We start from the raw sequence: 24,659 nt of genomic DNA on the forward strand, positions 1-24,659 counted from the left end.
CTGGGATTCTGTGATTGTTCACTCAGCAGGTAAGGTTCCCTTGGCTCTCTAGACTGCAAACTGCTCAGTTGCTTAAAACAGTTAATAGCAGCCACTTTATCCAAATTCCAAATGCTCCCAGGAGAGTGAGTAATTCACATCAGTGGGCAGCCAGCCCTTTCCATACTGCAGGGTGGCTTTTTCCCCCCATTAGTGAATGGGAAGATGGAGCAGAGGAATGAGACATGCTTGATTAAGCTGTTCATCAAAAGAATTCTTCTCTCAGAGCAGTACAAACACAGCCCTTTTGCAGCAAATGAATGTGCCAGGCTGGGCCAGAAATTCATTCATGTTGACATCTGCACCCACTTCATGATGCTGCTGACCCTTCCTCAGGCAGCCCTACCTGCCTTTATTGTCCTCCTCAGTTTGCCATTTCAGCAAAGGGTAGATCTTTGAGGAGGGTTAAGGATGGATGGTGCTCCTCTTAGAGATGTGTTTTTTTTTCCCCTCCATCATGATGAATCTGGATGAGGTGATGCACAGATACAACCTCACTATCCCTTGGAAGTACTCAACATGTTCCTGTAGGACCATGAATCACTCTGTCCTTTGCTGCTTGGTGGGATCTTTGCCTGGTAGCCATTTGGCTGGACCTCCTGGATTCACCATTCTATGTCATGTCAAATCATTGTCTGAGCTTATCTTTCATGATGTGAGACTTTGTGTTCATGATGCTCACAAGGGGCATCTTCCTACCTTTCCTCTCTTTGCGTGCTTCAGCTTGTCCCTGCCTAGGAACAGCACTGGGTGCCACAGAAGTGACCCTTGTTGCAGGTTTTTTACATGCTTTTTCTCTTGCTTCTGCTTGGAGAATCCAAACAGCAATCACAGCATCTCAGCATGGTGGGCATTGCAAGGGACTTCCAGAGGTCATATACTCCAACACTCCAACAACCAAGCATGCTCAAGCCTTTGCTGAAGGCTGGTAGTGGGTTGGAAAAGCACTACAGGCTTCAACTCTAGGGCAGGCTTCACAAGCAGCACTAATGGGTGCCCTCTTTTGGGATGCCTGAGTGCAGCTGGGTGCCCATCTCATGCACAGTACATCCTTCCTCCCTCTAAAGTGCATCTGCACATATTGCTGAGCACTTCAAACTCCATCTGGCTTTTCTAGTTGAGGTGTTCAGCAGTTTTAAGGTTTGGTGGAGAATGAGGGGATCTTTTTTCTTTTTAATCTGGATATTTCCCTGGAATCCAAGGAAGTTAAGAAGTCCTGCAGAGCTTTTGTCAAGCTGAGCTTAGGGTCAGCAACATGAAAGTGGAAAGAGATTAAAAGATTGTTGGAGCATGTGCAAAGAATGAGAAGGAAGCTGGTGAAGGATCTGGAGAACAGGGCTGGTGAGGAGAAGCTGAGGGACTTGGGGTTCTTCAGCCTGGAGAAAAGGAGGCTAAGGGAAGACCTCATTGCTCTCTACAGCTCCCTGAAAGGAGGTTGGAGTCAGATGGGAATTTGATCTCTTCTCCCAGGTCACAAGTGACAGGATGAGAGGAAGCGGCCTTGAGTTGTGCCAGAGTAGGTTTAGGTTGGACATGAAGAAGAACATCTTTGCTGAAGGAGTGGTTAAGCCCTGGCCCAGGCTGCCCAGGGCAGTGGGCCATCACTGAAGGGTTTTTAAAGTCATGTGGATGTGGTGGTGCTGATGGGTTAGTGGTGGAGTTGGTGGTGCTTGGTTACTGGTTGGACTCTGATGATCTTGGAGACCTTTTCCAACCTTCGTGATTCTATTCTGTGACTCCATTCTATCCTGTGATTATGAGGTGATGTAGCTGGTAGCTTAATAACCATGTCACTGTCATGCTGAAACACAGGAGCAGCTCACAGAGCACTGCTTAGTGCAGATGCTCCCCTAGACCTCTGCTTGATGCTCTTCTGAGCAAAAACCCTGCCCAGACCCAAGTCACGTTGGGCTGAAAAGCTTCAGTGAAGGGGAACGGCACACGTGTGCATCAGATGGAGACACCAAGCACTCATATCTTCAGGGGACTGAAAGCTGTTGAAAGCCTATTGTTCTCAGCAGCCAGCATGCATTATCCAGCTGCTCAGTGCCTCTCTTTTGTCCTTGTGCTTTCAGTGAACTTTCACGGGGTTTGTGGTTCCTGGCTGCACTCTGTATGCAAGAGCAGGCTTCTGTGTGAAGAGACAGTTTTTAAATATCAGAAGGGATCCCTGGTGTGTCTGCCATTAAGATGTGGGAATGAGAGCAACCTCTTGGAAATTGGTGTTTGGAATGTGGATCTGGAGCGGGAAAAAGGCCTAAGGTTGTCAGACTTGCCCTATGTGAGTCTGCCCCTGTGTCATTTGGTCAGCTTTTCTTGTGCTGCTTGCACAGGCAGTGATCCGCTCATGCAGTGGTCATGGAAACTGGGATTCACCGAATCACAGACTGCTAAGAGCTGTAAAGAACCTCTGTAGATTGTCCAGCCCAACCCTCTGCTAAAGCAGAGGTACCCACAGCATCTTGCCCGCGTCACAATGGCCATGGGGAGCTGGAAGCTTTCCACATAACAGGACTCCGCAACCTCTGAGCAGCCTGATTCAGGCCCTTAGCACCCTCACAGCAGACAAGTTTCTCCTTCTGCTCAGGAAAAAATCCTGGGTTCTGGCTTGTGCCCCTTGCCCCTTGTTCTGTCACTGGGCACCACTGACAAGAGTCTGGTACCATCCTGTTGCCCCCTCACAAGTCTTCTAGCTCTTGCTGAGCACTGATCAGATCCCCTGTAGGGCTGCTCTTCGGCATCAATGGCCCAGGGTTCCCAGCCTTTACTCCTGAGAGAGGTGCTCCAGTGTCCTCAGTGTCTTTGTAGCAGAGCAACTTTTTAGCCTCTGCTGGACTCTCTCCAGTAGTTCCCTGTCTCTCTTGAACTGAGAAGCCCAGAACTTGACACAGTACTACAGATGTGACCTCACCAGAGCAGAATAGAGGGGGAAGAAAAGCCTCCTTCAGCCTGCTGGCCACACTCTTCTTCATGCACCCCAGGAGACCACTGCCCTTCTTGTCCACGAGGGCACCTTGCTTACTCCTGGTGATCTTACTGCCCACCAAGACAATTCTTCCATTCTACTGGGAGCTGATTGTCATGACCTGTTAGAGACACCCTATTGGAATCAACATCTGAGGGATTTTTTTGTCCCCTCCATTATGAAGGAAGCAAATTCTGCTTCTCCTGTAGTTGGTGGCTCTACCACTGGTTTGGGGATGAGTCAGACACAGCATATGGACATCTGTCTGCTCCAGCGACATAACCTGGCAGAACAGCAGGGTCTCTGTGCTTCTCCTTGCCCTTCTCTGCCTGAAGAGGCTGCAAGAGTTCGAATATAAAAGTATCTTGCATTAAAAATTAGTTGATATATTGCTCTGATGGGAAGAATCTGGTCTCATTTGAAATGAGGCTGCTCTTCAGAGAGCTGGAAGCTTGGCAGGTCAGGTGAAGCTGTGGTTTTCTGCATGGTACCTGTTAATGCTCAGGCCTGGCTAAAGCTTATCTGCCTCTGGAAACAGCTTCAGTGTGCTAAGATTGACATGTGTATGTATCTTCAGTGTCCACCAGGACCATCCACTGACCAGTTCAAAGCTATGTCCCATCTTTTGGCAGTGTGGGACAGCAGGATCATTGGGGCCCATATAGAATTTAGTCTAAGGGGACTACAGAAGGCTCAGCAACTCAAAGTGCAAGGTAATGCATCTAGATTAGGCTAGCCCCAGGCACAAATCCAGGCTGGGTATGGAGTGGGTTGAGAGCAGCCTTGAGGAAAGAGACTTGGGAGTGTTGGGTGCTGAGAAATTCCCCAGCAGTGCTTTCATGCAGCCCAAAAGGCAGCTGTGTGCTGGGCTGCATCCAGAAGAGTGTGGGCAACAGGGCAATAGAGGGGATTCTGCACCTTGTCTCTGCTCAGTTGAGACTCCACCTCCAATCCTGCCTCCAGTTCTGGTATCCACATTAGAGATATTGGAAAGAGTCCAGAGGAAGCCTCAAAGATGATCCAAGAGCTGGAGCGTCTCTCCTATGAGGACAGGCTGATGGAGCTGAGGAAAAAGTCCTTAAATATCACTGAATTACAACCCCCCCTGCCATGGGCAGGGACACTTTCCCACTAGATCAGGTTGCTCAAGGGCAGCTCTGCTATGAGGACAGGCTGTGGGAACTGGGGTTGTCCAGCCTGGAGAAGAAAAGACTCCAGAGGTACCTTAGAGCTGCCTTCCAACAGCTGAAGAGGTCCTCCAGGAAGGCTGCAGAAGAGCTCTTCATGAGGATGTCTAGAGACAGGACAGGAGTTTAAGTGCTGGAATGGTTTGAAGCTGAGGGAGAGCAGAGTCAGACTGGAGCTTAAGACACATTTCTTCAGTAGGAGGGTGGTGAGACACTGGAATAGGCTGCTCTGGATGCCTCCACCCTGGATGTTTTCAAAGCCAGGCTGGATGAGGCCTTGAACAGCTGAGTCTAGTTGAGAGATGTCCCTGCCCTTGTGAAAGAGGTTGAAGTAGATGATCTGTGAGGTCCTTTCCAACCTGAGCCATTCTGGAATTCTGTGAGTTTACTCCAGATAGAGCAGGAAGTGCCAGTGTTGGCTGTATCAAGCTGAAGATATCCTTGGTTTATGAGACATTAAAGGAGCTGTTTTTGTGTTCTCACCTTTCTCATGTGTGTCTCTTCAGCTCTATGAATATCCCCTTGACCTCCAAGGGAAGGAGCTGCCTTTCCTGCGCAATCCAGATATCCTGGTGGGAGAGAATGACCTGACGGCCCTGAGCTACCTACATGAGCCTGCAGTCCTCCACAACCTCAAAGTCAGGTTCCTCGAGTCCAACCACATCTACACGTACTGTGGTGAGTGCCTAGGCCGCACATTCAGCTCCTGGAAAGCAGTGGGTTAGAGCATGTCCATACAGAAACCCTTTGAGACTACTAACGTGGGGAAGGTCCAGGGCCTGTGAGTTTCAGGGTTGGTGGGAGACACAGATGTGTACCAACAAGCTTTTGGTTGCAAATTAAGAGGTGGATTTAAAGGGTTGGCATCCTGTAGACCTCTCAAGTTCGTGATCCCCTTGGTGGAAATGCCTCAACAGATAAGTTTGAAGACAGCTTTGATATGGTCTTGATGGTGTGAAGCAAAAAACATAGGACCTAGCAAACCACTGCAGGACAGCAGCATGCCAGAAAGATGCAATCCAGCTGAGAAGTGTCCATAGCAGGGGTATATCCTGAAAAAAATCTTGCTATACTGTTCTTCCCTGCCTTTTCTTAATGACTTTGGAGTCATCTGCCTCTTAAATTCAAACCAGGGCAGTTTGAGTTTGTCATTCCTGGGGCAGGTGAGCTCCTCACCAGCATCCTGGCTTGGATCAGCAATGGTATGGCCAGAAGCAGGACAGGGATTGTTCCCCTGAACTTGGTACTGGTGAGGCCACACCTAGAGTCCTAGCTTTAGTTTTGGGCCTCTCACTCCAAGAAGGGTGTTGAGGGGCTGGAAGGTGTCCAGAGAAGGGCAACAAAGCCAGTGAAGGGCTTGGAGCATAAGTCTTGTGGGATCTGAGGTTATTTGGCCTGGAGAAAAGGAGACTGAAGGGAGCCTTCTGGCTGTCTACAACTCCCTGAAAGGAGGCTGGAACCAGGTGGAGGTTTGTCTCTTCCTTCAGGCAGCAAGTGACTGGGTAAGAGGAAACAGCCTCAGTTGCCCTAAGGGAGGTTTCGATTGGACATGAGGAAGAATTTCTTCCCCAAAATGGTTGTCAAGACCTGGCCCAGTCTGCCCAGGACAGTGTTGGAGTCCCCTTCCCTGGAGAGATTTCAAAGCTGTGTAGCTGTGGTGTTGAGGGACATCATTTAGTGGTGACCTGGCAGTGCTGGGTTAATGGCTGGACTTGATGGTCTGAAAGGTCTCTTCCAACCAAAACGATTCTGTGATTCTGTGTTGCTTCCAAACCCTTTTGAGACAGCTGCTACTTAGGAGTGGATGTCAACAAGCTGCAACCTAAGAACAAGGCAGTGGCACTTCAGCCACTCCTGTTCCATTCCATTGGAGAACATCATTGAACAGGGAACCCTCTTGCTGGTGCTCAGGCTGACCTTGCTAGCAATGGTGCAGACAGATGGTTCCCTCACTGAGCAGCTGCAACACTGCAGTGAAGTGCATGAGATTACTTGTGTGGCTGGTGGGCACACCTGTCAGGAAGCATTGCAACTGTTCCTGAGGACAGGCTTGGCAGGGGGAGACTCTTAAATGCCTGTGACATCCATGGCTGTAGGAGCTGTTAATGATGGTGACTTTCCTTTGGGTTTGGAGTGATGTGTAGTGTTAGAGTGTGGTGTGACTTGCAGCCTTCTACAGCTGCATATGTGCTGCCAGTCAGCTGCAAGCCTGTTTTCATCCCAAACCCATCATGTTCCATTAGTGCAGGTTCTCGTGAAGGTTTGTGGTCATCCTGAGCATGGCATCATGCTGATGAAGATACACAGGTTTGGGCTTAGCAAGAGTGAGCTGCAGAGCTCTGCATGGATGCGTCAGTCACAGCTTCTGCTTTGGTTACAGCCTAGCCAGGAAGGAGAAGAGTGCTGACCTGGCAGCAGGTCTTGAGGCACGCAGAGACCTTCAGCATTGTGGCTGCAAGGTGTGGTTTTAGTGGCAGAAGAGATTCATGACCCTGAAAGAACCAAGATGTGAACAGATAGGGGTAAGGCTCAGTGAAGTGGAGTTGCTGGGTTGATATCCTGTGGAGGTAGGTGATGAGGCTTAGCTGACCTTTGGTTTTTCACATGGGTTAGGTTATGTGTTAGGTTTGGTTATTATGGAGCACTGGAACAGGTTGCTCAGGGAGGTGGTTGGGACCTCATCCCTGAAATATTCAAGGTGAGGCTCAACTGGGCTCTGGACAGCCTGATTTAGTTGAGGATGACTCTGCAAGGGGGGTTGGACTGGGTGAGCTTTGTAGCTCCCTTCCAACCCAGGCCATTCTATGATTCTGTGTGTCCTGGTGTTTGCTGTCAGGCTGAGAGGTGTTTTGCTGTGATTTGAGCATGTCTGATCCCTGACTTGGTGACTGGGAGCACAGCACCCACTTCCACCAGCCACAAGCACTCCAGAGCTCCTCGTAATAGAGTCATAGAATTTTGCTTGGAAGAGACCTTAAATATCATTGAGTCTAACCATTAACCCAGCACTGCCAGGTCAAACTGGGTCTCTCAGCACCACAGCTACATGGCCTTAAAATCTGTCCAGGGATGGGGACTTCACCATGGCCCTGGGAAGCCTGGACCAAGCCTTGACAGCCCTTCTGGGGAGCAAATTGTTCTTCATGTCCAGCCTAAACCTCCTCTGGTGCAAACTGAGGCTGTTTCCTTTTGTCCTTTCACTTGTTCCTTGGAGGAGGAGACCAACCCTGACCTGGCTCCATTGTCCTTTCAGGGAGCTGTAAAGACCAAGAAGGTGTGAACACCCCTCAGGTACCCTAGCTGCTTATCACCAGCCCTGCTGCCCAGACCCTTTCCCAGCTTTGCCCTTCTCTGGATGCCCTCCAGCACTTCATGTCTTTCTTGGAGTGAGGGGCCCAAAACTGAACCCAGAATTTAAGGTGTGGCATAACCAATGCTGAGTAGAGTGGGACAGTCACTTTCCCTTTCAAACCTTCAAAGCCAGAAGGTACTTTTGAGGTGAAACTTGTGAGTGCTTCAGTTTTGCAGGGTGCAGAGCAGCTCCCTCAAGCTCAGGGGTAGTACCGTGTGTGGTCTTGCCTCACGTTAATTCAATGCCTCATCCAGGCAGATGGAGCCTTCTTAGGGCTGATGAGGAAAGGATCTTTAAAGCTTTCCTGCAGGCCCTGGCATTCCTTTCCTGTGATTGATGCCTTTCATTCTGATTTGAGTGCATGCTTTGTTAGGAGCTTTTACTCAGAATTTAAGCCAGGGAAAAAATCCAGGATATTTGTTTGGGTCTTGCAGGGCTTTGCTTAAAAAGAAATTGCTTTTCTGAAGTGGTGGCTCAGGCACTGTTTCGCTCTTCTCTCCCCTCCTGCAAAATCCAGCTTCACACAATGAAGATTAATGAATTTTTGCTCTTCTCACTGATTCTATTTCCCCTCTCTGTAACTGTACAGGATCTTATTGCCATCTATCCAAATACAGTGCTTTGAAGGAGATGCTGAGATAAGAATTGAGTCCTTCCCCATTCTCCTCTCATCTTTTTTTTCTCCCTCCAAGCATCATATTTAAAAGAATTGATCGAAACAGCTAATATGAGTCCTGAAAAGCCTGAAATATTAACTTTGCTTGGTTTGTAACCTCTCTCTCTTTATCTCTTTGAAGGTATTGTGCTTGTTGCCATCAATCCTTACGAGCAGCTGCCCATCTATGAACAAGATGTCATCTATGCCTACAGTGGCCAAAATGTGGGGGACATGGATCCCCATATCTTTGCTGTGGCAGAGGAAGCCTACAAGCAGATGGCCAGGTGAGCAGGCACTCAGTCAACAAGGTCAGATGGAACCATCAGATATGGCAAAGAGCCAGTTAAATATTGCAAATTGTGGTTGGACTTGATCTCAAAGGTCTCTTCCAAGCAAAATGATTCTAAATAAGTAATTGAAATGAAATTGCAGAAAGGACTCTGAAGATTCCTGATACTTTTCTATGCTGGCTAAGCGAGATTGTCTGTCATGCTTTTCATCCTCAGATTGGTTTGGAATCCTCTCATCGTGGTGGTTATCTTCATCTGTGATTGCTGTAAGCAATCTGCAAGGCTTGGCTCCTGCAGCAACCTGCCTTGCAGGGTGCAAAATTATTTCACGCTGAAATGAACTTGAACTGGGCTCCCCAGTTCAGTAGAGACAAAGAATACTGGAGAGAGTCCAGCAGAGGCTGCAAAGATGCTGAGTGGCCTAGAGCATCTCTGTGAGGAGCAAAGGCTAAAAGCCCTGGGGCTGTTGAGCCTGGAGAAGAGCAGCTTCAGAGGAGATCTGATCAATGCTCAGCAAGAGATACAAAGTTGGGAGGTGAGAAGATAGGGCCAGACTCTTGTCAGCAGTGCCCAGGGACAGGACAAGGGGCAGTGGGCACAAACTGGAACCCAGAAGGTTTCATCTGAACAGGAATAGAAACTTGTTTGTTTTGAGGGTGCTGGAGGCCTGGAGCAGGCTGCCCAGAGAGGTTGTGGAGTCTCCTGTGGAGAGCTTCCAACCTCAGCTGGCCATTGTGATGCTGGGCAAGCTGCTGCAGGTGTCCCTGCTTTAGCAGGAGTGTTGGACCGGATGGTCTGCAGAGCCCCCTTCCAACCTCCTCCTTGCTGGGATTCTGTGAAATGTCTTTGAGGTCAGGTGTTTCTAATTAATTCTGCTTTATGACTTGATGCTGTTATGAGCTGCTGAGACTGCTGGGCAGGCTGGGCTGATAAGGATCTCTCTGGTCCTCAGAGAGCTGCAGTGGGTTGAGTGCAACTGTGATTCAAACCGGGATCCTTCTCCTGTTGCTGCTTGGATGAGTTTCCTGGAAGCAATTCAAACTACTCTGCAAATGTCATGTTTAATAGCTTGGAGGAAACCATGTTTCAGATAAGTTGGTGAGATAATCAGACTGAACCCAGAAACTAATGTTAGCCATTTTTATGAAGACACTGACTTGAGGTAGTGATTGGCAAGTATTTGAAGGTATTTATGGGTCTTTCAAAGCATTGTCTTCACCAGAGTGTGAGTTTTACTTCTCTTTGTTGTGTTATTGAAGACAGATACAGGATTTTGTTCTTACCAGATAGTACATGATCTACAAAAGAATGTGAGAGGAAGCTCTGAATTGTTTTATTGTAACTCTGTGGCCTCTCACAGTGTGCTTGGAGTAGCTGCGACTTCTGTACAGCTCTGTCTTTTCCCAGCAGGAGTAAACCCTGAACCACTTATGAGAGAGTTGCAGCCTCTCTTCTGCTGTGTCTTGGCTTAAAGTGATGAGTTAAGATCCATTTCTAATCAAATGTGAGCCAGAGTTCAATCCAGAAATGCGTCTAGAGGAGCACTGCCATGGATTGAGATCAGATGGATTCTACCCAAGCTGCTTCCAGGATGTAGTTGAGACCTTTAGCAAGTGCTTCAGGTTTGAGAAGGATGTGGAGGGCTGTCCAGAGACAAGAGGGTGGCTTAAGACTGTGTACTGTTTCATGGATCCAGGCTAAACAGCAAGCTGGACATTTTTTTGTCAGCAGATATGATCGTTTTGCTGGCCACTGTGGACAGAACCCGTGGGTTTTCCTGGGCACATGTCTGAAACACCAGGCAGTTACTTTTCTGATGAAGTCTGTGGTGGTTTCCCACGTCCCTGTGTCACTTTGCAGGCAGTAGGTTAACAGACAGCTCTAGCCAGAGATGCTCAACTCAGTTCTCCTTTTACATCTGAGTGGAGCAGTTGACACACCTGAGAGATGGGATCCATGCAGAGGGACCTAAGCAAGCTGGAGAAGTGAGATGGTATCAAACTCATTATGTTTAAGAAGGCCAGGTGTAAAGTCCTGCACCTGAATTGGAACAATTCCTTTACCAACAAAATTTGGAGAATGAAGGGCAGGATAGCCCTGTGGAGAAGGCTTTGGGAACACTTTTGGGTGCAGAGATGGACATGAGCCATCACTGACCACTGCCAGCCCAGAGCCAGTGATATCCTGGGCTGATCCCCAGCAGCGTGGGCAGCAGGGGCAGGGAGGGGATTCTGCCCTTCTGCTGTGCTCCACTGAGACCCCTCCTGCAGTGCTGGGGACAGCTCAGGAGTCCTCAGCACAGCACAGAGAGGGACCTGTTGGAGCAAGGCCAGAGGAGGCCACAGCAATGCTGGCAGGGCTGGAAGGGCTCTGCTGGGAGGCCAGGCTGAGAGTGCTGGGCTTATTTAGCCTGCAGAAGAGAAGGCTCCAGGGAGACCTTCTGGTGGTCTTGCAGTGCTTCAAGAGACCTAGAAGAAAGCTGTGGACAGACTCTTTCTGAGAACCTATAGTGACAGGCCACAACAAGGATGATGGTTTGAACAGATTTAGGATTGGCAGGCAGGTCCTGCTTGACCAACTTGATCTCTTTTTATAACCAGGTGATCCACCTGGTGGATGTGGCGAAGGCTATGGATGTAATCTACCTGGACTTCAGCAAGGCCTTTGACACTGTCTGCCATAGCAAATTCCTAGCCAAGCTGGCAGCTCTTGGCTTGGACAGGGGCACTCTGTGCTGGGTCAAGAACTGGCTGGAGGGCCAGGCCCAGAGAGTGGTGGTGAATGGTGCCACATCCAGCTGGCATCCAGTCTCTAGTGGTGTGCCCCAGGGATCAGTGCTGGGCCCAGTCCTGTTTAATATCTTCACTGGATGAGGAGATTGAGTCCAGCATCAGTAAGTTGCAGACAACACCAACTTGGGAGCATCTGTGGGTCTGTTAGAGGGCAGAAGGGCTCTGCAGAGGGACCTGGACAGGCTGGGCAGATGGGCACAGTCCAATGCCTGAGTTCTCCGCAAGGCCAATTTCTCCAATTTGGCCACAACAACCCCTTGCAGCACTACAGGCTGGGGACAGAGTGGCTGGAGAGCAGCCAGGCAGAGAGGGACCCAGGAGTGCTGGTTGACAGCTGACTGAACATGAGCCAGCAGTGTGCCCAGGTGGCCAAGAAGGCCAATGGTATCCTGGCCCAGATCAGGAACAGTGTGGCCAGCAGGACCAGGGAAATCATTCTGCCCCTGTACTCCGTGCTGCTCAGGCCACACCTTGAGTCCTGTGTCCAGTTCTTGGCCCCTCAGTTCAAGAGAGATGTTGAGGTGCTTGAGCATGTCCAGAGAGGGGCAGCAAGGCTGATGAGGGGCCTGGAGCACAGCACTACAAGGGGCAGCTGAGGGAGCTGCAGTTGTTCAGCCTGGAGAAGAGGAGACTCATGGGAGACCTTATTGTTGTCTACAACTACCTGAAAGGTGATTGTAGCCAGGTGGGGTTGGTCTCTTCTTCCAGGCACCCAGTGACAGAAGCAGAGGACACAGTCTCAAACTATGCCAGGGCAGGGTTATGCTGTATGTTAGGAAGAAATTTTTCATGGAAAGAGTGATTTCTCATTGGAATGGGCTGCCCAGGGACATGGTGGAGTCACCATCCCTTGAAGTGTTTAAGAGGCAACTCGATGAGGCATTTAGTGCCATGGTTTAATTGATTAGATAGGGTGATCCTGGAGGTCTTTTCCAACCTGGTTAATTCTGTGTGATTCTGAACTGAAAGAGGGAGATTGAGAGTGGAGAGGAGGAGGAAATGTTTGAGAGTGAGCATGGTGAGAGCCTGTTGCAGGTTGCCCAGAAAGGTGGGAGATGCCCCATCCCTGGCTGTATTCCAGGTGAGGTTGTTTGGGGCTGTGAGCAACCTGCTGTAGTTGCAGATGTGCTGGCTGGCTGCAGAAGTGCTGGACTAGATGAGCATTAAAGATACTTTCCCAAGCTAAAGCATTCTGTGTTTCTTTGAAATCTACTCTCAACAGCCACCTATAATTGATAACTCTTGTCCCAGGCGATTAGCAGTGCTGTACTTGCACAGGGACATGGAAATAACCACCTTCAAAGCTCTTACACAAGAAGCTGGTTGTTCAGCCCTGCTCTTGTGCTTTCTGGGGCTGGTATTATGGTAATTGCAGGCTTGGGCACAAAAGAGTGATTCAGAGGGACTGAGAGAAGATTGGAACCTGATTATAGGGATCTGCTGGGTTATTTGAAGTGTACCTTAAAATGCAGAACACTGTATTTAAAATCTTAAAGCTTCTGGGTGGACTTTGTGTTCTCTGCAGCTTGATCCAGGCTTTTTCCTCTACAGGGCAGGAGGAGGTGGAGCGGTGCAGCTCCTGAGGCAAGGCATGTGAATGGTGTCTCTCTCCTGCCTGATGGAAGGTAGTGCATTGAGCAGGACCTTTTTTAATAAAAGTTTAGCTACTTTCTCACAGCATTCTTCTGGAGAAATTGGCTACTTGTGGCTTGGATGGGTGGCTGCTTCTCTGGGCAAAAACTGGCTGGCTGGCCAGCCCAGAGAGTGGTGGGGAATAGAGTTAAATCTGGTTGGTGGATGGTCACCAGTGGTGTTTCCCAGGGCTCAGGGCTGGGACCAGTTCTGTTTAACATCTTTATCAGTGATTGGGATGAGGGGACCAAGGCACCTTCAGTAAGACTGCAGATGACACCGAATTGGGCAGGAGTGCTGATCTGCTTGAGGGTGAGGAAACTCTATAGAGGGATATGTATGGCCAGACTGGATCATGGGCCAAGGCCAATGGGATGAGATTCAACAAGGCCAAGTACTGGGTCCTACGCGTTGTTACAGCAGCCCTGTGAATGCTCCAGGCTTGGGGCAGAGTGGCTGGAAACTGCCCAGCAGAAAAGGACCTGGGAGTATTAGCTGGCAGCCAGATGACGACGATCCAGCAGTGTGCCCAGGTGGCCAAGAAGGACACCAGTGTCCTGTATTGGATCAGCAACGGTGTGGCCAGCAGGAGCAGGGCAGAGATTGTGCCCCTGTACTGGCGCGGCCACATCTCAAATCCAGTCTTTACGTTTGGGCTCCTCACTCCAAGAAAGACATTGAGGGGCTGAAGGGTGTCCAGAGAGGGTCAACAAAGCTGGGGAAAGGTCTAGAGATCAGAACTGGTGAGGAACAGCTCAGGGACCTGGAGTTGTTCAGCCTGAAGAAAAGGAGGCTAAGGGGAGGTCTTCTGATTCTCTACAACTTCCTGAATGGAGGTTGGAGCCAGGTGGGGATTGGTCTCTTCTCTGGGGATCAAGTGATAGGATAAGAGGAAATGCTCTCAAGTTGCATCAGGGGAAGTTTGATTTGGACACTAGGAATAATTTCTTCCCCTAAAAGGTTGCCGAGTCCTGGAGCAGGCTGCTGAGGACAGGGGTGGAGTCACCGCATGTGATTGCACACATGGCCAAGAGAAACTGCCCAAAATTTCTGTATGAAATGAGGAGAGTGGGAGAGTGTTAGGTTCTTTAGTTCTCCAGGCTCTAGTACACCATTGCCATGTGGGGACAGAGTGTCACCGTAGAGCTTGGGATGTTTGCTAGTGTGCCAGTGTTAGAGAAGTCGTCCTGTGCTTTCTCACCTGCCTCAAGCTGATAGTGTCCATGAGGTGGGAATGGAGACATCTCCACAGGTGGCTGTAAATCTCCACCAGATCCTGTATCTGCTGTTATCCCGTCGTCAGGGAATGTCAGTTTAAAAGGGGGAGGGAAAAGAACAATGGGGGAGAAAAAAGCTGTGAATCAGCTGGGCAAGAGGCTGCAGAGGGTGTGCGACAACATCTGGTCCCTTTTTTGGAACAAAATAGTTCACAAAGCATCAAAACATCTACTGTGATTTGGACAGAAGTTCAAACTCTGCTTTGGATGGAAGCTTTTCCTAAAGTGGGTGCTTTGCAGAGAGTTGCTTTGCATGTCAAACAGCTTGAAAGGGGGCAAGTGATTAAAATTCATATGTGACAGCCTCTCATTGTTACTCTGGCCAGCAATTCTGAAGCTCTCAGCAATAGGCAGTGTTGGACTTGGAACACGTGGTTAACTGGCTCCAAGTGCTGCTACCAGAGATGATGGAGTCAGGTGTTGAGGTGGTGGATAGCTGGCATTTCCTGATGGACCACTAAGTGAGGACCAGGGGGGTAAAGTCCCTCCCACTGTAAGGTAAGATCATGTTCAGGACCAGCTGAGGAAGCTGAACATTACACAAGTCTAGATGACCTGATAGGGTGCATCCCAGGACCCTGAAGGAATTAGCTGGTGGAGTTGCCAAGCCACTCTCCCTATCTGAAGAATCCTGGCAGCCAGGTGAGGTCCCTGGAGATTGGAAGAAGGGAACTTCTGTGACCATTTTTAAAAAAGGTGGATAGGAGGAACCTGGGGACTACCAACTTGTCAGCCTCCTCTCTGTGCCTGGGGAGACTGTGGGACAGATCCTTCTGAAAGTTCAGATAAGGCACATGGAGGACAGGAAGGAGATTTGAGCCTGCCTGACCAACCTAGTGGGTTTCTACAATGGAATGACTACATCAAGTGGACATGGGGAGACCAACAGATGTCATCTGTCTGGGCTTCTGCAAGGCCACAGCCACCACACCATCCTTCTCTCCAAGGTGGAAAGAAATGGATTTGATGGGTAGGCTGTCCAGTGGATAAGGAATTGACTGGATGGTTGCATCCAGACGGTAGTAGTCAACAGCTCAGCGTTCAGATGGAGATGGGTGACAGGTGGTGTCCCTCAGGGATCTATACTGGGACCATTGCTGTTCAGTATCTTCTACAGTGCTATAGACAGTGGGATTGAGGCACTCTCAGCAAGTCTGCAGATGATACTGGGCTGAGTGGTGTGGTGGGTTGGGAACTTCACCTCCACTCCTGCAATTAAAACTTACCAGACCAGCTCAGATGGGTTGGAAGTAAGGTAAAGCTGTATCTTAGAGCAAAGCTAAGTTTACAGGCATCATACATACACAACATATTTGCATGAATTGACAATTAAACACAATTTATCAATAACACAGAAATCCAGTCTTGCCCCTTGAACAAAGAGCCCAGAAGGGGCCAACACCACCCTCTCTCCCCCCCAGGTAAAAAACAAACAGCAAAGCTTACATGTTAAGGTTAGTGGAAGAGATTAGAGTGACAAGTGAAGAGAGACAGTGCCCAAGAGCTGAGAAGGAGGAATTGTTCATACATTGGCTTGTTATACCTCCTAGCAAACCAGTGAATGACATAGACTTTATCATTATTATTCTTTTACAACAAATGATCTGATTTACTCAGATTCTGCACTGTGCTTTTACAAAAGTACCAGTTTTGCTTGTTAGAATATTTCAGTAAGCCTTAAACCACTACAAGGTGACAAGACTGAGGAACAGGATCCATCCATAGGGAACTGGACTGACTGGACAAGAGAGCTGAGGAGAACCTCATGAAGTTCAATCAGGCAAACTGCAAATTCCTGTGCCTGGGTTGGGGAAATCCTGAATATCAATCCAGACTAGGGGATTATGAAATTGAGATTAGCCCCGCAGAGAAGGACTTGTGGGTGCTGTTGGTTGAGAAGCTGGACAGGAGCCAGCAGTGGGCACTGGCAGCTCAGAAAGCTAATGGCAGCCTGATCTGCTTTCAAAGCAGCATGGCCAGAGGTCGAAGAGAGGGGATCCTGCCTCTCTGCTCTACTGTAGGGAGACCTCACCTGCAGTGTTGTGTCCATCTATGGGGTGCTGGACATTAGAGAGATAGACCTGATGGAGCAGGTCCAGAGGAGGCCACAAAGATGATCAGAGGGCTGGAGAGCCCCTGCTATGGGGACAGGCTGGTCTCTTCAGCCTGGAGAGGACTCCAGGAAGGTGCTAGAGCAGCCCTCCAGTACGTAACGCGGACCTACAAGAAAGCTGACAAGGGAGTGTTAGGATGAGGGGCAGTGGTTTGAAACTGGAACAGAGTAGATTTAAATTGGACTAAGAAGCTCTTTACTATGAGGATGGTGGAACACTGGAACCGGTTGCCTGATCTGCTTGGGGATGTCCCTGCTCTCTGCAGGAGAGTTGGACAAGATGACCTTCCAACCTGATATAGGCCATGATTTTGTGACAGAGCAGTGCAACCATCTCCTGCTCTGATCTTGGTCTCCACTGGCCTGATGTTACCTGATGAGGTGCTTTGTGTGTCAATATCTTTTTGTGCTGCAGAATCCCAGCATGGTGGGGTTTGGAAGGGACCTTCAGGATATCACCCAGTCCAACCCACTTGCTAAAGTAGGGGCACCCACAGCAGCTTGCCCAGCATCACATCCAGTCAGTTTTGGAATCTCTCCAGAGAAGGAGATTCCACAGCCTCTCTGGCAGCCTGCTCTAGTTCTATCACACTCACAGCCAAGAAGGTTCTCCTCATAGAACCTCCTGCATTCCACTTTGTGCTGTTGTCCCCTTGCTGTGCAGCACTGCCAGGATCTGTACCCATTCTGTTGCACCCCCCACCTTTTAGATACTGATGGGCATTGTGCTACCCTAAGTGAACTAAAAGCCTAGAGGGAAAGTCCAGGTTGCCTGGAGAGCCAGCACAGCTGCTGATGCCCTGGCTGATTAATTCTTGCTTTTCTTCTAGCGGAACAAAAGGTCCCTTGTGTGCCCAAATCCCGATGGTGGCTCTGATTTCCTTCTGTGTCATCACTCTGTGCAGAAGGCTGAAGTCTGGCAGAGATTCCCCTTTCCAGCTTTATTTCTGATGAAGTCAGCCTAACCAGCAGCTTTCCAAACAGGAGGAGGGATTGCTTCTCACTTCTCTCCCCGACTCATGCTTTTCTTGATGAATTTGTCCCATCAGTTGGGTGATGGGGCAGGAAGATGAGCCCTCCAGAAGCTTTCAGAAGCCCTCAGTGGGCACTCAAAACACCTTTCAGAAATGAGGAGCAAGACTCAAAGGTGGTCTGATATCATGAATCATATCTTGAAAGCGTCTGCCTCGGTTCTAATTTAAATTTCCAGAGACTCAGATAAATTTGATAGAACCAATAACAATTTTATAAAGTGCCCTTCCCTCTTCCCCTTCTTTCCCAAAATAAAGGGATTAGATGGAGAGAGAGAAGTAAGCACACCCAAAATAGATCAATCTCACTCGATTTGGAAGTAAAAAAAGAAAAAAGTTTAACAATAACTTAAAAAGGTATCTGAGGTAGGGAAGTTACAAAAGGTTAGGGAAGGGAAAATAGCAAATACAAACTGTATAAATACAACCCAATTGTGGTGGTGATGGCTTTGTCCCCCTCGTGGGTGATGGCTGCCTGGTGAAACAAAGAGGTGGTGATGGTGGTAAGACCAAGGCAGGGAGCGCAGAGAGTGGTGCAGAGAGAGATGCAGAAAGAGTGAAACAGGAGGCCCCCCTGCTTTTATGGGACAGGAAGGGGGAGTGGGCTAACCATCACCTGGGAGTCTTCAGACCCACCCCTGGGGAGTGGTCAACACCACCTAGGGTCAGGTTCAGGGTTACTCCCCCTGGAGGGTTAACCCTGTACAGTGTCACATATCTCTGGCTAAATATTCTGTTTTCCAGCTGGCACAACTGGATCTCACCATGATAGCAATGTCCTGTCACACATGGGGACTTCCTCACTGGCACGGCATGACAGCAAGCCGTGTCAGCATCTAAAGCCAAAATAGGTTCTGTGCTCAAGTCTAAGAGTGAAAAAGACTTGCAAAAGCCTCTTAAGAAATGCATGGACTGGGTGAAGTGCCACAGTCTTTGCTCACAGGCTGAGGCTGTCCCAGGTGCAGGTGAATCTCCACAAGGATGATCCCAGAGAAGGGCAGTGAAGCTAATGAAGGGTCTGGAGAACTAGGGCTGGTGAGGAGCAGCTGAGGAACCTGGGGTTGTTCACTCTGGAGAAAAGAAGGTTGAAGGGAGATGTTCTGTCTCTATAGTTCCAGGATGGGAGGTTGGAGACAGGTGGAGGTTGTTCTCCAAGTCACAAGAGACAGGACGAGAGGAAACTGCCTCAAGCTGCCCGAGGAGAGGTTTAGCTTGAACGTGAGGAGCAATGGTTAATGGTTAGTGGTTAATTATTGGGCCAGTCTGCCCATGGCAGTAGTGGAGTCCCTGTCCTTGCAGGGGTTTTAAAGCTGTGTAGCTGTGCTGCTGGGGGCTGTGGTTTGGTGGTGGCCTGGCAATGCTCTGTTAACAGTTGGACTTGATCACCTCAAACGTGTCCTCCAACCAAAAGCATTCTGTGATTCTCTGCCTGCAATCTTGTTCCATGTGGCCAGACAAAAATACCTTGCTCTGATCGTGGTGTAAGTCTGCTAAATAAATGTTGCAGAACAAAAATATCTCTGCAGATCTTGACTGACCCTTGCAGTTCTGGTAGAAAAGTAGATGTTCTGGTAACTTGCTGGGTAGACTGAAGCTCCTCCTTGCCATGATCAGGATCATCTTGAAGTGTTGTTGGTAGTTCACTGAGAAGATCTAAATTAAGGCAGCAGGAGTGATTTGGTGGATGGGTGAGTTCAGCTTCTGTCTATCAGGGCTGCTGGCCTTGCCCGCAGCTTGGTGGATACTGGATGATCCCCACAGATGATCTGTGTCCTGATTAAGGTGCTGGTGGGGCTGTAGATGGCCAGAACCATTCTCCATTCTCTGCAGAGTTTGGAAAAGAGCCAAAACTGCTGCATTAACCCTGCCCGTAAGCTAACAGAGGAGAGGAGGAGGGGTGCAGGCACGGTGGGGGATGTCCTTTGGTAGCACTTGAAATTTCAAGCTTTACAAGAGGATTTAGAACTGTACAATGAGAGAGCAGACAGGAGTTGAAAGAGAGATTAACCCCCGACAGAGATGCAAAAGGAATCGGACAGGCTTCATAAATAAGACTGGATGCTGGTCTCCCATGAGAGGCAGGGAAGGGTTTAAGGCTTCTGGGGAAGGAAGCTAGGTTGGGGTGGGGTTTCTGCCGCTCAGCAGGGCTTTGCTGCAGGTTCTATCCTAAAACTAAAGCTCTGGTCAGAAAAAAATGGGTCAGAAGAAACCCCTGATGTCCTTGAATCAATGCAGCCCTGTGGAGAAGGCCTGGGGGATGCTCTGGGGTGCATAGCTGGACATGAGCTAGAACTGCCTGGGGACAGGGGGTTCTGCCCCTCTGCTGTGCTCCACTGAGAACCTCCCTTCAATGCTGAGGCCAGCTCTGGAATCCTGAGCAGAGCACAGACAGGGACCTGTTGGAGCAGAGCCAGAGGAGGCCACAGCAATGCTGGCAGGGCTGGAAAGGCTCTGCTGGAATGCCAGGCTGAGAGAATTGAGCTTGCTCAGCCTGCAGAAGAGAAGACTCCAGAGAGACCTTCTGGTGGCCTTACAGTGCTTAAAGGAGTGTTGTGGGGCAGGAATTAATGTGTCTGAGTCAGGAATTACAAAAATGGAATTATTTTATTTTCCTGAAAACCCTGCCCCCAGACTGTATACAAGACCAGCTGAGGCTTATTTACAGGCTCAGTCTGATTGGGGAAAAACCTCTGCAGGATGCTATGGGCAAATTTAGAGATTTAGGAAGTCAGGAAAATGGAAAAGGCTAAACTACAAACACAGCTTTACCCCACTATCAATCAGGCTGAGCAGAGAATTAAGGTAACAGCAGGCTTTACTCACAGAGGTGAGACAGGTGTTCAGCGATGGTCCCTTGCTGGATTTCTCTGCTGAGTCAGCCTTCTAATGCTGCCAGCAGAATCCAGTAGTCTGGATCCATGTGGCAGAAGTCCAAGGTGGGTGGAAAAAATGCCAAACTCAGACCTGTCTCAGGCACTTCTTCCAGGAGTGAGGTGACTGTGGAACGACAGTGCCTCAGCAGCGGCAGGGGAGAGCTAAACTATTAGCGGCTTCCCCAGGCATATAGCAACCAGTCGGCTGGGATATGGTCTGAGAGTAGCTGGGTCTGGGTGCCACCAGCAGGTCTCTCAAACCCTTCTCTCTGGAGAAGAGAAGGATTCGAGGAGACCTTATAGTGGCCTTCCAGTATCTGAAGGATGCCCACAGAAAGGCTGGGGAGGGACAATTTACAAGGTCTTTTAGTGACAGGACGAGAAGTAATGGGTTTAAGTTGGAAGAGGGGAGATTTAGTCTGGATGTTAGGAGGAAGTTCTTCCCAGTGAGGGTGGTGAGACACTGGAACAGGTTGCACAGGGAGGTTGTGGCTGCTTCCTCCCTGGAGGTGTTCAAGGCCAGGTTGAATGAGGCCTTGAGCAACCTGCTCTAGTGGGAGCTGTCCCTGCCTACAGCGGGGGATTGGAGCTGCATGATCTTTGAGGTCCCTTCCAACCTAAACCATTCTATGATTCTATTCTATAAATGGACCCCAGGACTTGCCAAGCTTGCAAATTTGCACAGAATGGTGCAAAAGTGGGGAGACCCATCCAAAAGCAGGGATGGTGCAAAACTGAGAGCAGTGTAAAAAGGTAGCAGCCATCCAAAAGCAGGGACGGTCCAAAGAGGGAACTCAGTCACGGCAGGAGTTCTATCAAGGCAAGGACCTGTCCTGTCAGGAGCTCTGTGAAGGCAGGAACTCTTTCAAGGTAGAACCCTTTTAAGGCAGGAACTCTTGCAAGACAAGAGCCTTGTGCCTTTCCCCTTTGCTCTATTGATGCTTTTCTAGACAAAGTGTCCATTTGCCATTTTATAGTGGCTGTGAAAACCCAGCCAGCCGCCAGCCCTATTCCAGCGCAGGCTTCCACACCGGTCAGTCCCTGGAGCTGTTCAAGGCAGGACTGGACGTGGCACTTGGTGCCATGGTCTAGCCTTGAGCTCTGCGGTAAAGGGTTGGACTTGATGATCTATGAGGTCTCTTCCAACCTTGGTGATACTGTGTGATACTGTCAAAAGGTGCCTTTTGCTGTTGCTCCTTCAAACCTGTGGCGGGGGGGGAGGGGGAAGAAAGCATTTTTTTGTGCCTCCGTCTCCCCCTCCCCGGTTCAAACCCAGAGTGTGAGGGAGAAGGAAGGAATTTGGGGTGCTTTAGAACAAGGAGCCTAGAAGAAAGCTGTGGACAGAATTTTTCTGAAGGCCAGTTTTGACAGGCCACAACAGGGATGGTGGTTTGAACTGAAAAAGGGAGATTGAGAGAGGAGAGGAGGAAGAAATGTTTGAGAGTGAGGATGGTGAGAGCCTGTCCCAGGTTGCTCAGAAAGGTGGGAGGTGTCCCATCCCTGGCAGCAGTCCAGGTGAGGTTGTCTGGGTCTGTGAGCAACCTGCTGTAGTTGCAGATGTCCCTGCTGAGTGCAAAGAGTTGAAGTAGATAACCTTTGAAGGTGCCTTCCAACTCAAATCAGCTTCTGATTGTGCAAATTTGAGAAGTGGGCAAACCAAGTGGGATTTTTATAGTGAGTTGAGGAGAAGATCTGGAAGAACTGTCCCATAAACGTACCTGTGGTGGAGGTAGACCTCAGGGTTTGCAAAGGCAGCTGGACACAACTTCTCTAGAGGCGATATAAAGGGGAAAAGAAACCAACAGAGAGACTCCAGTTAACACCTCCCAAGAACCAGAGGAGACACCCTCCAGTCTTACTTGCCTTGCTGTGGGTAAGGACAGAGATCCCCTTAGGAAAAGCAACCAACTAAATGTTCCTCTTTTTTTTCCCTCTTTTTGAGAGTTTGGAACGAGGGCAGTGCCATTTGCTAACAGCTTTAATAGTAAATGAGACATCCCTCACAGGAAAAAATCATAAATACTCATAATGGGACAGCGCTGGCAGGGGAGAGCTTAAGGTCCTGGCAGTTCAGCTCGTGGCTCAGAGTAATGATGCTGCATGAAATATCACCAACTTGGCAGTAATTGTGAAAGGCTACATCAGACAGGTAATTACTGCTGCAGGAGAGCTGTCAGGGTTCTGACGTGTGAAGGCCCCAGCACCAAAGGTCATCACACATCACACTCTGCTATGAGCAAAGGCTGAGGGAGCTGGGATTGTTCAGTCTGGAGAAGAGAAGGTTCCAGGGGAACCTTACAGCAGCCTTTCAGTAGCTGAAGGGATCCTCTGGGGATGTTGCAGAGGGACTTTTCCTGAGGGTCTCTAGAGACAGGACAAGGGGGAATGGTTTGAAGCTGAAGGAGAGCAGGGTTAGACTGGAGCTTAGGAAGAAGTTCTTCAGTAGGAGGGTGTTGAGACTCTGGAACAGGCTGCTCTGGGAGTCTGTGGATGCATCCTCCCTGGGGCCGTTCAGGGCTAGGCTGGATGAGGCCTTGAGCAGCTGAGTCCAGTTGAGAGGTGTCCCTGCCCATGGCAGAGAAGTTGGAGTAGATGATCTCCGAGGTCCCTTCCAGCCTGAGCTGTTCTGCTGCTTCTGCCTGTGATGATAATGCTCCTAAACACTGCTGTGAACATCACTGCTGTGAACATCAGGACACAAAGATTTGCAGTTCCTCTCCCGCACCTTCCAGTCTCTGCTTGCCATCCTGTGTCCTCAGTGGACTTTTGTAGAACCCAAAGTGCCCACAGGATGGTCCCACTGGTTTCTGAAAGTCTTTCTATGGTTTTCTTAATGCATATCACCTGTAATTAAGTAGATTATTGTGTATGAGTTTTGAAAGTATGGTGCCAGTGATGGTTCAGTTGATGAAGGATCTTCTGTCTGGGAGAGCCATAGGGTGGAAGAACATCTGACTTGTCCTACTGGTGTCCACAGAGCTGGACTGGTGGTGTAGCATCTCACAAGCTTGGATAGGAGAAAGCTTAACCAGGACCTTGAGCAACCTGTTCCAGTGGAAGATGTCCCTGCCCATGCTACAGGGGGAGTTGGATCTAGATGATCTTGAAGATTCCTTCCAGCCCAAACCATTCTGTGTTTCTTGTCCCTGTGTTTAGAGGGAACACGGGACCAGGCTGCCCAGGGTAGTGGTGGAGTCCCCATCCCTGGAGAGGCTTCAGAGCTGTTTAGACATGATGCTGAGGGGCATGGTTTAGTGGTGATCTGGCAGTGTGGGGTTAACCTTTGGACTCAATGGTCTTCAAGATCTCTTCCAAGCAAAACCATTGTATGATTCAATGACACAGTACAAAGCCTCCTCCCTCTGCAGGGCTTCACAGGGGCCAGCTGCTTGTGGGTGGGTTGGGTGGGAGCCAGGGATTGCAGAAAAGAGCATCAGGGTGCGAGGGAGCTGATAAAATTGGCAGGGTGCTTGTTTTCCCTCCTGCTAGAAATGGCACACAAAGGAATTGCTGACCTTGTTTCACTGTGGCCGAGGAGCTCTCCCTCTCTGAGGAGCTATGCAGAGCATAAATCCTGGGAGAAGGTCATCCATCCTGCTTGCCTGCCCTGAGGAATTGTTGGGGGGGGCTGTAGACAGCTCAAGTGTTTTGCAGGAAGTTTGAGAACAGGCAGGAATTTTCTTCCCTGTTGAAGGGGCATTTCCAGCTGGCTGCACAAAGGCGTTTGGTGAGAAAGTGCCTTAATGAGCTGAGACCAGTGGGACTCCCACTGCTCTTTAAAGGAGAAGAAGCTGGTGTGCTGGAGCATGGCGTAAAACACACTCTGACCTCTGCAGAGACATCTTAATTGCAGCTTGGTATTTGATCTCAGCCTTGGAAACACCAGGTTGATAATGTGTGTTGCACAGGCGGAAGGGAATGCTCTGCGCCGCTGCTCGCTGCCACATAAGAGGTTAATTTGTGTCTTACCCCTGCTCTGTGCACCCTTCTCTCTGCCAATCCTTTCCCATTTAGGGCTAAACTGGTATTTTTAGGCTTTTTTCCCAGTAACTGGAAGATGCAGACTCATGCTTTTCTCTCTGGCTTCTTGCTAAAACCCAAGTGTGTGTGAGCAAATCAACTCTGAAGTTGCACGGAACAGAATCACAAAATTAACCAGGTTGGAAGAGACCTCTAGGATCAGGAAACCTGAGTCCCCAAAAGGGACTCCCAACCACCCTTCCACCTCCTTTCCACCCCTCTACCTTATCCCAGAGTTTGCCTTACATGCAAGGAGAGATTGGAGGACTGCTACAGGGGGCTAAAAAGCAGAAGGGTTAGTTACACAGAAAGCAGGCCCAGGAGAGAAGTACAGGCACCAGCTGCGACACAGACACACTGTGTTATCTGTTTTTATGTTCTTGTTTGTATACATCTCAGCAGCCTATGAGTGAAGTAGACATCACCATTG

The 24,659-nt window shown here is 49.4% G+C and overlaps 1 protein-coding gene across 1 annotated transcript in view; it reads left to right on the forward strand.

Moving 5' to 3' along the window:
- Positions 1-24,659, forward strand: part of MYO5B (myosin VB) — a 208,613-nt gene that overhangs the window by 42,591 nt on the left and 141,363 nt on the right. Inside the window, exons 3-4 of the mRNA XM_064176833.1 lie at positions 4,698-4,869; positions 8,341-8,485. Of these exons, the coding sequence (XP_064032903.1) occupies positions 4,698-4,869; positions 8,341-8,485 (317 nt within the window). The remainder of the gene's footprint in view (positions 1-4,697; positions 4,870-8,340; positions 8,486-24,659) is intronic.

Source organism: Pogoniulus pusillus, chromosome Z, assembly GCF_015220805.1.
Source record: "Pogoniulus pusillus isolate bPogPus1 chromosome Z, bPogPus1.pri, whole genome shotgun sequence".
Taxonomy (NCBI): domain Eukaryota; kingdom Metazoa; phylum Chordata; class Aves; order Piciformes; family Lybiidae; genus Pogoniulus; species Pogoniulus pusillus.